This window comes from Microtus ochrogaster, unplaced genomic scaffold, assembly GCF_000317375.1.
Source record: "Microtus ochrogaster isolate Prairie Vole_2 unplaced genomic scaffold, MicOch1.0 UNK27, whole genome shotgun sequence".
Lineage (NCBI taxonomy): Eukaryota > Metazoa > Chordata > Mammalia > Rodentia > Cricetidae > Microtus > Microtus ochrogaster.
Genome location: NW_004949125.1, coordinates 5,035,471 through 5,050,664, shown reverse-complemented (window position 1 = coordinate 5,050,664; position 15,194 = coordinate 5,035,471). Strand labels below are relative to the sequence as shown.

General features: G+C 47.8%; 2 protein-coding genes across 4 annotated transcripts in view; one reads left to right on the top strand and one right to left on the bottom strand.

The window, feature by feature from the left end:
• LOC101998192 (pentatricopeptide repeat-containing protein 1, mitochondrial) overlaps positions 1 to 7,740 on the bottom strand; it is a 14,882-nt gene extending 7,142 nt beyond the window's left edge. The window contains exons 1-5 of the mRNA XM_013354077.2: positions 7,414 to 7,740; positions 4,423 to 4,916; positions 3,120 to 3,260; positions 1,884 to 2,102; positions 1,103 to 1,204 (exon numbers count right to left, since the gene is read on the bottom strand). Of these exons, the coding sequence (XP_013209531.1) occupies positions 1,103 to 1,204; positions 1,884 to 2,102; positions 3,120 to 3,260; positions 4,423 to 4,890 (930 nt within the window). The 5' untranslated portion in view covers positions 4,891 to 4,916; positions 7,414 to 7,740. The remainder of the gene's footprint in view (positions 1 to 1,102; positions 1,205 to 1,883; positions 2,103 to 3,119; positions 3,261 to 4,422; positions 4,917 to 7,413) is intronic.
• A 150-nt stretch (positions 7,741 to 7,890) lies between these two features.
• The window catches only part of Cpsf4 (cleavage and polyadenylation specific factor 4), a 14,099-nt gene continuing 6,795 nt past the window's right edge, over positions 7,891 to 15,194 (top strand). For all 3 annotated transcript variants that reach the window (XM_005368065.3, XM_005368064.3, XM_005368063.3), the window contains exons 1-3: positions 7,891 to 8,090; positions 10,413 to 10,463; positions 13,186 to 13,338. In XM_005368065.3, the coding sequence (XP_005368122.1) occupies positions 7,988 to 8,090; positions 10,413 to 10,463; positions 13,186 to 13,338 (307 nt within the window). In that variant the 5' untranslated portion in view covers positions 7,891 to 7,987. The remainder of the gene's footprint in view (positions 8,091 to 10,412; positions 10,464 to 13,185; positions 13,339 to 15,194) is intronic.

The following is a 15,194-nucleotide window of genomic DNA, read 5'->3' as shown; positions in this document are numbered from 1 at the left end:
TAACACACAGGCCGGCAGTACTGATGGGCTCAGGAAGTGTGTAACAGACAGGCCGGCAGTACTAATGGGTTCAGGAAGTGTGTAGCACACAGGCCAGCAATACTGGTAGGTTCAGGAAGTGTGTAACAGACAGGCCAGCAGTACTGATGGGCTCAGGAAGTGTGTAACACAAACAGGCTGGTGGTACTGATGGGTTCAGGAAGTGTGTAGCACACAGGCCAGCAGTACTGATAGGTTCAGGAAGTGTGTAACAGACTGGCCGGCAGTAGTGATGGGCTCAGGAAGTGTGTAACAAACAGGCCGGCAGTACTGATGGGTTCATTCTACACTTTCTTCACAGCATGCCACTGCTTCAAAGTTCTTTGCAGAGGGGACACAACATTGGGTTTTGGGTTGTCATTCAATAAAGTGCTAAGAAGCTTCCTGAAATGCATGTCTGGAAACAGGATATCTGGACTGGGCTGCTGTCAGGCTGTGGTGGACACATTAGATGGCAGAGCCTGGAAAAACATGACTCCCAAGCATCCATTGGTAGCAACACCAGCACCCACTCCTGACATAATGAGAGATCTGAGATGAGAATAGAGGATCTGTCTCACTTTGAGACTAAGTGTGTATTTCTGGTTGCACCTGGAGAGATGCCAACTAGAGTATGAACCTGAGGGATGGGCTGAACACATACCCCAGTTCCCATACTGTAATGGTCAGGAAACCCAAAATTAGAGGGTCTGAGGAGGAGTGGGATGGGTTGGCTGTGCCTTCACTAGAAGAGCAGCATTGCCACAAGCCTCCTTTCCATGCTGTCCACAAAATGGAGGAAGAACATGCCCTGTAGTGATTACCACTAAGGCCAGGAGATGGCAGATGTAAAAACACTTGGCACAGTGGGCTGGAGAGAAGGCTCAGCAATTAAGAGAACAAATTGCTCTTTTAGGGGACCTGAGTATGGTTCCCAGCATCCAGTTCAAGGGACTCACAACAGGCTATACAACTCCAGCTCCAGTTGACCTCCTTCTGGCCTCCTGCATACATATATACAACTTAAAGACAAAAAACAAACAAAGCTAACCCCGGCACCAGGCAGGACAACGGCAAGACTGACCTGCACGGCTTTCAGGAAGCCTGCCTTCTTGTCCTGGATGCAGCCCACGAGCAGGAAAGAGAAGGTTTCCTCTGTGGCTCTGTGCCCCTTGTGGATGATTTCCTGGGCAAGAGGAGAAAGCAGTCTCACTCAGAACCTATAGCAATGTCACTACCAGGTCCATGCATCTCTTGGGAACAGGTGCCTGGACACAGCACTGGAACCAGTTAGAACCAGCCCCATCTCCCCAGCTCTGCTCCTTGAATCAGCAGCATCTGCAAAGCTGACCCTTGCAACCACTGTACTTGAGCCCTAGAATAAAAGGACTGGTTTCAAGACCCAAAAACAACAGCAGCCAACTATGGGCATGGATAAGGACAAGGCCCTGAGCTACTCAGCCTCAGTTTCCTCATCTGTGAAAGGACACACCTTCTAAGATGTCTGAACAAGGCTTCAACCATGTAGAACTATACAGGGCAAGGACACGGTCCCCACCAGTCTTTTCAATGTCAAGCTGGGCTAGACCTCCTAAGAGACACTCCCATCTCTCAGAAACTCCTGTCTTCCCACTCAGCACAGGATCCCCCCTCCACCACCATCCTTTTGCTTGCCTGCCTACAGCCCATACTGTCAGACTGAGGCCAGGGAAAGCTAGGTCATGTTGGATATATGTGAATCCCAGCATAAAGCATGGGCTGTCTCAGCTTTCCCGAACATTCCAGGTGAAGGGAGACAAGTAATCTGTCTCTCACACTTGTCCCACAGGACTGGGTCTGACTTGGAAGAGCAAGGGAGTCCCCACCTTGAAGACATCAAGGCACATCCTGAGGTCTGCACACTTGGCGGTCACCTTCAGCAGGGCATGATATGTTTTCAGGTTGAGTTGGAAGTTTTTGGCCAGGAGCTGCTGTCGGAGCTTCAGAGCACTCTGCAGGGCGGAGTCCTTCCAGGGGGACTCTGCACAGACATTGAACAGGGCTGTGTAGGTGGCATCCGAAGGCTCCAGGTCTCGCTTCTTCATCTGTAGAGACGGGAGAACACTGAAGGATGTTCTAGGTGAATTTGGATACAGAGATCACAGCCACTTTGAAGAGCCCAAGTAGCACCTCATGCACAGATCCAAACTCCTTACTTCACTAGAGGGACTATGAAAATTGAGCCCACACTCTTGGAAATGCCAACAGGAAATCATCCTCCTAGGCCACTTGAAAGAATATTCTAGAGCTGGTGTGCTTATATTCTGAGGCCTGAGCAGCTTATCCTGACCGTCCAGGATGCACAGAGCGTGTCTGTTCTGGGAAAGGGAGACCAGTACTCACTAGTTGGGAGCTCACGAGCTAGTCAACTCTGCTTAGAAACCAAGGATGAGATCATTCAGAAAGATCATTACAATGATTCATATACCTACAATGTCCTTTGAGAAGTGCAGTTTTGTCAGGTATGTTGGCGTCTTAGTACTCAGACAACAGAGGCAGGCATGAGTTCAAGGCCAGCTTGGTCTACATAGCGAGTTCCAGGTAAGCCAAGGTTACATAGTAAAACTGTCTCAAAAATACAAAACAAAACAAAAGAGAAGTGCAGTTTCTTTCTGTTTGCTCTAACCACAGACTATGAGGACTGGAGTAGTGTACCAAATAAGAGAACTAAGATTAGCAAGAGTCTGCTAATATAAGGACTCCCTTAGCTTCTGGCCCCAGAAGATGGGTTGTATCTTGTTTGAGTCTACAGCTGTCCCATGTAAGGTTCTTTTTTGATTCATGAAGGAACAGAAGCAGGGTTTGTGTGAGCAACTGTGGATGATGTGGAGATAAATACAGACTAACTAGGCATAGTAGCAGAGAAATAAGGGACATGTGGGCTCCTAGCAGCCCAGGCGCATAACTAAGCATGTCTCTTGTCACCTACTCAGTTCCCCAAGAACTCAATTTGGATTCAATGTCAACAAACCATGTCATCTGCCCATAGTGGCACTATGCTCAGGATCTGCTCCCAGCATGCATTTCAGAGCTTTGGCCCTATTACTGTGGCCCACACTCACGTCATTATAGAGCTTGAAGGCCTTCTTCAAGTAGCCGACGCGCCCACAGCCCCCAATCAGCACCGTATAGTTGCACTCCAAAGGCTGCAAGCGCTCTTCCTTCAGCATCTGCCTCTCAAACAAATCCAGGGCCTCCGCCAGCTAGGTAAAAAGCCAGTATGAGAGAGAGCTCAGGATGGTTTCAGAGACCTTTAGCAAGCCAAGGAGAGTGGGGCATACATTTGGCAGGGGGATCAAAGCCATTCTAGGCTACACAACATGTTTCAGAACAGCCTGGGATTCATACAATATTATCTCAAAACAAAAACTCCCCAAAATCATAGGCTGCCAGCAAAGGGACCCTTCTGACATGATACAGGACAACACCTCCTTCTCACTGCAAACTTCTGCCCAAAGTGGCCTTGGCCACATCTCTAATTTTCTACACTGTCCTGTACATACTTTCATTCCTTATTCTTTGTTTTCGATGTTGTTGTTGTTCTGGAGATCATACCCAATGCCTACACATGCTTGGAAAACACTTTACCCCTAAACTGAATTCCTAGCCCAATTTCCACTTTCTCTCTTTCGTTTTCTTTTCTCCCTTCCCCCCCCCTTTTTTTTTTGAGACAGGGTATAACTATGTATACTAGGCTGGATTCTAATTTCGAGATATGTCTGTCTCAGTGCTGGAATTAAAGGTGTGTGCCACTATGCCCAGCACTCACTCCTTTTTCTTATTTGAAATAATAGCTATCCCCAGGCATGGTGGCGCACAAAATAATCTGGGTGTAGAGGCATATGCTAGGTATTCCCAGCAGTCCTGCTGAGTGGAAGGCTAACCTGAACTACATAGTGAGTGCCAGTGAGCCAGGGCGACACAGCAAGACAGCCTGGAAAGAATGGTAGAACTATTCAAATGAGCTAGAGCTGGAAACAGTTTAGAGGTTGAGCTGTTAAAAGAACAAATCATGACCCAAAGAAATGTGTTATGGACGAAAAGATTAGTGGGATTACCATGTAGTGGGTTAAAGATAGCTAGGGGGCTAGCGATATGGCTCAGCAGATAAAGGCACTTGCAGTGTAAATATAGTGACCAGAATTCGATCCCTGGGTCCCATATAAAGGTGGGAGGGAAGAAGCAGCTCTACCATATTGTCTTCTGACTTCTACATGTGCACCATGACACAAACACTCATCTGTGCACAAAAACAATAGAGATCCAAGGACTGAGTAATGAACATTCCAGTTTCAACAACTAGGAAGGCTGTACTGCCTCACATATGTTAACCCGGCAGAAAGGAAGACCCCAAGGTTCTCGGACCTTTCCTTCCTTGATCAGACGTTTGCACTGAAAGAAGTACCAGTATGGAGTGTTCCTCCTGCCCTGCCACAGTTTGGGCTCCAATTCTTCCTCCTCAACACCCTGCTCCTTCAGCTGTAGATTATACAGCTGGGCTGTTGACTTGTGGAATAGTCTCCGGGAAGAGTATTTGTCAGAGAGGGTTCCAAAGCTCTCTTCGTCCTCCTCCTCTTCCTGAGGGGCCACAGTGCTGAGCTTATTGGGGTCAGAGCAGAAGCTGCCCATGTTCTTCTGGCTCCCCTGGCCCAGGGGCAGGTGGGAAGAAGAGCTGCAGAAGGGTGCCAACACCTGCCAATGTGGCCATGCCGACCTCAGCTGTGCAAGTCCCTCCTTGACTCCTGTCCATCGGGTCGATCCAAGAAGATCCCAGTGTTGGAGGACAGACAGTCCTATGGGGTGGGGGCCAGAAAAGAGCCGGGAAAGACTCATGAGGTCTATTGCTGGCCTTCTTGTACCTGAAATGAAGAAAAATAAGGAAGTCCCATCAGCCTCTGGGCGGAAGCTGGGAAGAGAGAAGTGCAGATACTAGGGTGGCTCTGAGTTAGGAAGTCTGGGCTCAGGCTGGGGATTGGGAGTAGGAGACGAGGCCGTTATTTACACTCTCAGCAATCAGAACAAGGTCATCCTCGGCTACATATCAACTTTAAGGGCAGCCTGGGCTTCTTGGGATTGTGTCAAAAGAGAAAGAGAGAGCGCCAGGTGTGGTAGGTAGCCCACACAATTAATCCAAGCACTTGGGAGGCAGAGTTCCAAGCTAGTCAGGGCTACAGAGATCCCCTGTCTTGAAAACACAACAACAAAGAGGGCCTGAGCCTGTCTCAGCAGATAAAGGTGCTTTCTGCCATACTTGATGACCTGAGTTTGGTCCCTGCATCTACGTGGTAGAAACTGTGGTGCGGCTGTTCTCTGACCTGTGCACATACACTGTGCAATGCACCCATGTAAATGCACACATAAATGTGTTTCAAAAATACACAGGAGTGCAGGGTAGTCTCTGCTATAAATAAGACCAGGCTATATGAGACACTGTCTCAAAAAACCAGAACCAAACCAAAAAACAAAGTCTTAGGCAAGCCTGAGATTCTTTTTTTTTTTTTTTTTATTTTTAGAGACAGGGTTTCTCTGTAGCTTTTTTGGTTCCTGTCCTGGAACTAGCTCTTCTAGACCAGGCTGGCCTCGAACTCACAGAGATCCACCTGCCTCTGCCTCCCGAGTGCTGGGATTAAAGGCGTGCGCCACCACCGCCCAGCAAGCCTGAGATTCTTATGCAGCCTCAGGCAGGACTACAAACAAAGTGGGGTGACAGTGTGTGTAGCTTCATGGTAGAACACCTATCTAGCATTCACGAGGTCCTAGGTACAATCCTCAGGAAAATGAAAAAAAAAAAAAATACACATAAAATTCCTCAACCTCTGTGAGGTTGAGGCCAGCCTGATCTTCAGAGTGAGTTCTAGGACAGACTCCAAAAGCTACAGAGAAACCTGTCTCAAAAAACAAAAACAAACAAACAAAAAAAAAAAACCAACCATATACAGTGTGATGGTGTACTCCTTTAGTGCAAGCACTCAGAGGTCATCACAGGCAGATTTCTCTAAGTTAGAGACCATCCTGGCCCACATAGTGTGAGTTCCAGGTCAGCCAGGGCTACAAGACACACACTGTCTCAAAACAAAACAAACAAAATAACCAGAAAATTATATACGTGCTTACATATTTTTTCCCTTTTGTGGTACTAAAGGTTAAATTTAGAGGTCTACGACTCAGCTATATCACTAGCTCTTTATATCTATATATCTATATCTCTATAGATATAGATATAGAGATATAGATATATAGATATATTTTTTTTTCCAGACAGGGTCTCTCTGTGTAGCCTTTGCTGTCCTAGAATTCACTCTGTAGAACAGGCTGACCTTAAACACACAAAGATCCAACTGCCTCCGCCTCTAGAGTGCTGGGATTAAAGTTGTCTACCACCAGTGCCTAGCAATCTTTATAGTTTTTGAGACAGGGTCCCACTGAGTAGCCTTGGTTAGCCTCAAACTCATCTTATTTTCCTGCCTCAACTTTACTTCAGTGCTAGCATTACAAGCAAGGACCACTGTGTCTGGGATTTTGTATTTATTGGCTTGTTTGTTTATGAATCTGGTAGCATTGGGCTTCAAATCCAGGGACTTGCGAATCTAAACTCTCTCACTGAGCTGCATCTTCCCATACCAGTCTAGTACTTAGTTTTTATTAGATGGGCTTTAGAGTTCAGCCTGCATAATTTTTTTTTTTTTTTCGAGACAGGGTTTCTCTGTAGCTTTGGAGCCTGTCCTGGAACTCCCTTGGTAGACCAGGCTGGCCTCGAACTCACAGAGATCCGCCTGCCTCTGCCTCCCGAGTGCTGGAATTACAGGCGTGAGCCACCACCGCCCGGCCAGCCTGCATAATTTAAACCCTTTAATAAAAAAACATCAGCCGGGTGGTGGTGGCACACACCTTTAATCCCAGCACTTGGGAGCCACTGGCAGGAGGGTCTCTGTGAGTTCAAGGCCAGCCTGCTATGTATCTACATAGATACGTACAAACGTATGTACGTACAAAAATCAGGATAAACTTTTGTTTTGTTTTGGTTTTCGAGACAGGGTCCCTCTCTGGCTGGAACTCTGTGAACCAGGATAGCCTTTAACTCACAGAGATCCTCCTACCTCTGCCTCCCCAGTATTGGAATTAAAGGCGTGCGCCAACGCAGCCCAGCTGACGATAAACATTTTAAATCCTAGCTCTATTAGAAGGTTGGCTCTCCCTCCAGGTTCTCCTGTAATTCAGGTTGGCCTCGAACTTTTGATTTCCTGCCTTCACTTGCCATTTATTGGTATCAAAAGTATGCTCCAACATTCCCGGTTTATGTTATGTGGTCCTGAGGCAAACACTTTGCCAACTGAGCCACATGCCCAGTCTCCTTACCTGAGTTTTAAACCTTTGAATTAGAGGTACGTGGAGGCTGTCCAGCCGTAGGGGGCCTTGGGAACTTCGGGCCGCCCCTGCCTCCCCTCCCCAGGCCTACAGAGCGTGGATTTTCTCACGTGACCGACGGCGCCGGCTTGGACAGTCCCTTGGCTCCAATTTCGGACTGGCTCCGGGATTCCTACGAGGGTTGAACAAGAAGTCACTCCGAGAGTCGTGCGCATCGAAGCGCCTTAAGGCGTCCTCGGGGTCGCAGGGTTTCGGCCCCGATCAACTTTCTTCCCTTAGCCACACGCGCCTGCGGTCCCGCCCTCACACGTTCTTTCGGATTACTGACCCACAGAGAAGAGCGTTCGGCCAGCGGCTAGGCAGGCCTGAAGGAGCGGTAGGACGCCGGCTCTCTATTGGTTGAGTCTGGATGGGGGCCGGCACGCGGGCTCGGGCGCTCCCGGCATCCCTTGCGGGGCGGTGGCGGCGGCGGGCGAGAAGGAGGGCACGGCGGAGTGCAGGGTGAAGTGGGGAGGGCGGCTGAGAGACCTGAGGGGGAGCCGGGCCGGAGGCCGCCGCCGCCACCATGCAGGAAATCATCGCTAGCGTGGACCACATCAAGTTCGACTTGGAGATCGCCGTGGAGCAGCAGCTCGGGGCGCAGCCGCTGCCCTTTCCTGGCATGGACAGTGAGCACGGGGCCCGGGGGGTGCCGACGCCGATTCTGATCAGGAGTTCCCTCTGCCCTGAGTCGCGGGAACCTCACCTTCGCTCAGCTCCTCCTCTTCCGTCTTGGGATGTCCCATTGTCAGTGGAACTCGGGAACCCTTTCCTTGGATCCTTGATTCCCAGGGGGCAGCCCTCGGGACTGTAGGACCGTGTCGGTAGTTCGAGTGAACGCGTGTTATCCTGAAATGGGATTTCCCTCTCCCACCCTGCTCCAGCTAGAGCAAAGCCCTAGAACGTCTCCCACTTCCACCTCTTGGAGCGCTCCTTTCTTAACTTCGGTCAGAAGTGGCTGTTGAGTAGACCTTCACTCCAGGCACTCACCTCAGGGTCTCCTGCCCCACCCAACACAGACCCCTGGGGAAACCCTTCTCTCTACTGTCCCTCTTTAAATGATGACTGTTTTCCCATGCTGGTGGGATATCTTTCGTTTGGGGGAGCCTCTCCAGTTCAGATCCGGTCTTTAGCCAGGTCGTTCCTGCATAGACATTATGTCCACTCTTAAACAGTCGGCGTTTGTTTGACTTAATGGCACTACCTTGAGACCATGGGACAGTATGTGTAGAGCAGCTCTTCTCCACCCTACACCACAGATCCACAAGCCTGTGGAGGCAGGTGCGCAGTAGTAAGCCCTTCTTATGCCTCCTTCCTTGGAGAGTCAGGGATGTGCGTAACTTGGGTACTTCTCCAGCTTTGTCTTGTGGTTGTGTTGATTATGCCAAACTGGTTCAGTGGTGATGCTCTTTGAGAAAAAAGTTCTGCCCCGAAGAATTAGCCATCCTCTCAATCCCCATGACTGGATTTCTGACCTTAAAGAAGGAGGCAAAACCAGCTATGATATAGAAAGAAAGATCACAAATACTCTGAGATGGTATTTTTGTTTGTATTGAGACCGTTTCAGGTAGTCTGATCTGGCCTGGAATTCCTTGTGTAGCCAAGGATGCCCTTGAAGTCCTGATCCTCCTCACACCTTCACTCCCAATTTCTGTAGTACTAGACTGAACCCAGATCTTTGTGTGTGCTTCTCAGGCACTCTGCCAACTGAGCTACATCTCCAGCCTTTGTTCTTCCTTATTTATTTTGTTTGTTTTTGTATTTTGAGGCAGTCAGGCTATATAGCCAAGGCTGGCTGCGATCTTCCTGCCTCAGTTTCCTTCTAGGTACTGGGATCACCAGTGTACACCATCATGCCCAGCAGCGTCTTTACATTCTACCACTTTAACTCTGACCTAGCAGAACCTGCCTGCTTCTGGGAGGCCACTGAATCTCTTGGAAGTTGGCAAGAGGCACTTGAGTGGCTTAAGGAACACCATCTCCGGTTTCTGTTTTTTTAAGTTTGTTTTCTAGAAATGCACGCTGATGGATCAGTGGAAACTGTTTATGAAGCCAAGATTTGTTCGTTCGGCAACCATGGCTGATAAATTTCCAAACTCAACAGAATAGACAGCCCTGGCCCAACTGACTGCCACTACATCCTGACTCTGTAGTTTTACGTAGTTTTACTACCCTCCCAGAGCTGCCTGCACCAGTGGGGATGAAAGGCTGCGCTCCTTTGTAATTCCATGTGGACTTTGGATATTAAGGGCTGGCCTGCTTTTTAGTCTTCACTTGCATTCTACTAAGCTCATGTCTCCGAGGCACCTGCCTGTTCTGGAATCTGTCCCTGCTTAGAAGCGTCATATATTCATTGTTATTTCCTGTGAGACCATTCATTCCGTCTTAATATACCTGTAAATTAACTCTCCTAGGAGGTATGAGCTGGGGGTAATTAACATTTCTGTGAGCTTGTGTTCCTTCTTGCCTTTTCCACCCACTCTTCTATATCTTGGAAGCTATGGGCTTTCAAGAAGATCTCAGAAAGAACATCGTGTTTGTTTCCCACCATACAGGTCACATTTCACAGGTTTGACTTAAACAAGTAGTGTTTGCTTTGAGACAGGGTGTAACTCTGTAGCCCTAGCTGGTCTAGAACTCAATATGTAGACCATGCTGGCCTAGAACTCAGAGATTCATCTGCCTCTGCCTCTGCCTCTTTTTTTGAGACAGGGTTTCCCTGTGTAACAGTCCTAGCTGTCCTGGAACTAACTCTTGTAGACCAGGCTGGCCTCAAACTCACAGGGATTCACCTGCCTCTGCCTCCCGAGTGCTGGGATTAAAGGTGTGCGCCACCATGCCAGTTATGAGCTTTGTAGTTTTTGTCAGCTCACTACACCCTGGATTAGAGATCCTAAGAGCCTCCCATTGGCACCTGGCTTTGGTTGATAACGAGCTCTTTCCTCTTACAGAATCGGGGGCTGCTGTCTGTGAATTCTTTCTGAAAGCTGCCTGTGGCAAAGGTAAGAAAATCTTGACTTCCTCATGTCCTTCTGAGGTCCCCGACTTTGTCTGTCTGCTAGCAGATTTACAGGCCACCATGTTTGCTTGTGTTGCTTTCTGTAGGTAGGTGTCCCTAAATAAAGCTATGGCTTGGATAGGCCAGGAGGATGGTTCTACCCAAAACTTAAACACAGACTGAGCCTGCCTAACTTAAAGGGTGCTTTCTTGTGTCACAACCTTCTCAGACATGGGCATTGGGGACATAAAGGCTTTCAGGAACTTCTCAAGGTTCCAGAATTACGTGTAGCAGCACCCAGTGTTTGAATACAAAATTTTTTTTTCATAATTCCAGTGTGTACACGCTGTTCTTCAATGGCTTCTTTCTTCTGGGGTTTTGTTGACACTAACCAGACCTCCACAGAGGCTCTGGGAGCCTGGTTATCCATTGATTCATAGGTAATAGTGGGCAGAACCTTATGTGTCATGCATACACCTGGGCATCTTCCTCCCTCTGGAAATTTATTTAGGAAACTAATTTTAATCATAAACTTAAATAGGGAGCAAGACCTGGAGCAAAGGGATGGTTTGGATAGGTAAATTGAATGGGAGTCCAGCGAGTTTGAACCCCACAATGCAGTCACTTGCTGCTGAAGCAGAAGGCCTTGGAGGTAGACCAAATAGCTTGACTTCATGGTTTCTGGTCATTGCATCCTGATCCAGATGTTGGCGGGCTGTTGTTTTTTTCTTAAACTTCAATAAAATTGTCCTTGGCTTCCTTTTGAGTCCATTTTTAAATTCCTTTATTAATTAGATTAGGGATTCCCAGTTCCCCAGATAATGTGTCCTGAAATTTCCTAGGAATATGACCACCCATCTTGTGCTGTAAAGCTATCCTTAATTTATGGTACTGTAGGTGTCCCATAGCTGCTAGCTACATACATGTGCTGACCAGTCAAAATCTTTAGGCATAGTTCTTCAATCACACTGCTGTGAACTCAGATGCTCACCAGTCACACGAGGCTAGTGGCTCTTCTGGATGGTGAAGGTGTAGAGCATTCTTTCCATTGTGGCCAAAAGTTCTTCTGGTCAGGGCTGATCTCATCTTTCTTGGTCACACACAGCCTTAGTCTCAGCAGACCTGCCAGCAGTTCTGGCAAGCCATCAGTTACAAGTGTGACATTCCCAGAGGATGTTCTGTCCCATCGGGGTAAGACACTACCCTATCCTGGTGCAGAAGGACACTGCTCCTGTTTATGCATGTCATATCCCTTCAGTTATAAAGCTGATATTAATCTTGAGGCATTTTTCATAGGACATGGCCTCCCTGGAGTCTGGGATTCTGCTAATGGCCCTCTTTATCCTGTAAGGCATACTTTTTTACCTGTGTACCACCAGAACTGTCTTTTGTTTAAGAAACCAGCTGACCCACCCCAGACTTCTTATGTATCTGTCTTATGCTAGTGTCTGTGAAATTATGAGATGATATTTTAGTGTTTTGTTGTTTTTGTTTTGAGACATGGTCTCAACGTGTAGGGCTGTTAGGCCTGAAACTTCCTATATGGACCAGGGTGGCCTTAAACTCACAGAGATCCATCTGCCTTTATCTCGCGGGTACTGGGCTTAAAGGTGTGTGCCATAACACCCTTCAGTGTAACTGGAGGTTTCTCTCACACCCTCCAGTTCCCAAGTAACCATTTTGAGGCTTAATATTAATTATAAATGGTTGGTCAATGGCTCAGGCTTATTGCTAACTAGCTCTTACATTTAAATTAACTCATCTTTCTTTGTTGTTGTTGTTGTTGTTTGGTTTGGTTTGGTTTTTCAAGACAGAGTTTGTTTCTCTGTATAGCTTTGGAGCCTGTCCTGGAACTCACTCTGTAGATCAGATTTCAAACTCAGAGATCCACCTGCCTCTGCCTCCCCAGTGCTAAGATTAAAGGCGTGCACATCTACCGATGTCATTTTTTTGATTTTCGAGACAGGGTTTCTCCGTAGCTTTTGGTTCCTGTCCTGGAACTAGCTCTTGTAGACCAGGCTGGCCTCGAACTCACAGAGATCCACCTGCCTCTGCCTCCCGAATGCTGGGATTAAAGGCATGCGCCACCACCGCCTGGCCCACTCAGGCTTAGTATTACTTAAAAATGCTTGGCCAGTGACTCAGACTTATTAGCTAGCTCTTACATTTAAACTAACCCATTTTTAAATCTATGCTTTGTCACGTGGTTCTTGGCTTGTTACCTATTTTTTTACAGGTCTTACTTCATTGGCGGCTGGCTGACTTGCTTACTGGTGTCTTATTTATCAACCAATGAGAACAGCACATTCATGGTGTACAGAAGGATAGCCCACATCACGGCCATATTTTAGTTGGGTTTTTCTAAAATACTTTAAATTCAAATACATGGCTATTAAAATATAAAGTGGACTAGAGCAATGGCTCCAGAGTTAGGATCACTGACTGCTCTTCTAGAAGACCAAAGTCCAATTCCCAGCACCCACATGACTCTCACAACCCTCTGTAACTCCAGTTCCAGGGGATCTGATACCTTCCCCCGCTTTCTGGCCCCTGCAGACACCTACATACCCATAAAGTGTGGTGTTTGCTGGTTTGCCACCTAAATCCACATTACCTTCTCCAGAGATACCGCTGCTGGTGGTTCAAAGTGTAGGGTGGCAGCTCTCCAGCTCCTGCTGGGTTCATTTCCACCTGAACCTATGTATCTCTTCACTCTTCCTTGGCAGGGGGCATGTGTCCATTCCGGCACATTAGTGGTGAGAAGACGGTTGTATGCAAGCACTGGCTGAGAGGACTGTGCAAGAAAGGGGACCAATGCGAGTTCTTGCATGAGTACGACATGACCAAGATGCCCGAGTGCTACTTTTACTCCAAGTTCGGTAAGGCACGTAGAATCCTGGGAGGCTCGGCTCTGGGGCAGAGCCTGGCAGCCTGAGCTAGTTCTTCAGTCAGTAAGGGAATGATATTGTTTTCTGTGCTCTGTCATACCTTCAAGACCATTGTGTAACAACTTCATGTTCTTGTGGCACTTCTGGTTTGGAGCACTCTGGGATATTGAGACTAACAGGGGTCCCCAGTGAATAAGCAATAAGTGTCTCTGCTCACGGCAGCCTTGCCCCTGAAATCCACATCTCCTGGCATGGTCACCGATCACCCCCAGCCTGAGTTTCTTCCTTCTCTCTGGGAGTGTGATCCTAGGCAATAGCGTGGCTATCCCACCCTTCCTCGTAATAGCAAGTCTGCGGCTGTCTTGTGAAAATGAACCGACTCTTCCCATAAAACTAAGATTGTTTTGAGCTCTGATTAGAGATCATGAGGCTCCTACTGTTCGGGGTGAGCTGCATAAAGAAGCAGGGACAGAGTGGAAATGGTAGAGCTGGTACAGAACTTGGTCCCCAGGGTCTCTGCTCTGGTCTGCTGTTAGTGGTGTCTCAGGAAATTCTGATGGTCAGCCCAAGGGCTTCTTCGGCCCCAGGTCCTGTACACTGCCAAGAATAAAGTCAGGAGGCTCCAGATAAGCTGAGTATTGGGCATGTGTTGAGCTTTCAGTGCACTGTTACTAGAGGAGATACTGGTTATTCCAGCATCCCAACAGGCTTGGGGTTTATTATTATTGTGGGTTTTTGGTTTTTTTGAGACTGGGTTTTCTCTATATTGATCTGTAATTTACTATGCACACCTGGTTTGTTTTCACTATTCAGTGGACCCCCTACCTCACTCGGTCTCCCAAGTGCTGGGCTAACAGGTGAGAGTCACCATGCCTGGCTTTGTTGGTGCCTTAGTTTCTTTTTTTTTCTTTTTTTTTTTTCTTAATGACATTTATTTATCAATGGTGATAACTCTTGCCTGTTCTGCCTTGTTTTTTGAAGCAGTATAAGCTAAGAGATCAAAATGGTCAGAAATAGAATTCAGGCTTCCTAGCTCCCCGCCTTCTCAAGTTTGTCCCATTTGCCACATCCATATCATTACCATCTCCCACCCTGTCACCCATAGCAGCTGCAGCTGCTGGCAGATGGGCAACACTTGCGTTGAGGATCCTCTCCCTCTAGGTGTTTAAGGGACAGACCTTTCCTTGCCTGCTAGAGGTTTGCTCCAGTGGCCCAGAGTTAGCTAATTAATTGGTAAACGAGGGAAATAATAGAGAATTAGTCATGGGAAATTCTGTGTAAGATATGAATTGGCTTCAGCAGAGTGAACTAGGAAGATCCCAGAGGGAAGTCCTGAGCTAAAGGCTAGGAAAGGTCTAGTAGTGGCTGTGGATTCATCTTGGGCAACAGGGAAGCAGTTGTGGCTAGGTGAAGGGCACTGGGTCTATAAGCAAGGAAGTGGACTGGGCCATTCCTCTGCTCTGTAAGTAGAATGTGTTAACGTTGGTTGCAAAGGGCAGTGTGAAGGTGTATCCTCATGCTGGGGGTCCAGCACCTGAAGCTCCTGAGAGGTGCTGGTCCACACATGTTATCTTCAGTAAGGCTTACCCATGCCACCACAGAGACACAGCTTTAACTCCCAAATAGTTCTCCTAATGTTTCTCCTAAAGGTCAGAGTTCCTCAAACCTTCTCTGTGACAGCTCATAGATGTGAAGAATCAACAGTCCTGTCTCGGTGGATACACTTGAATCTGGTCTCCCGCCACCTAGGGATGCCCTAGAGTCAGCTGCTCTAGTACCCTCTCAGCAGCAGCGATGTGTGTGAAGGCAGGACTTGTCACAGCCCCACAGACTGCTCTCTGCTAGTA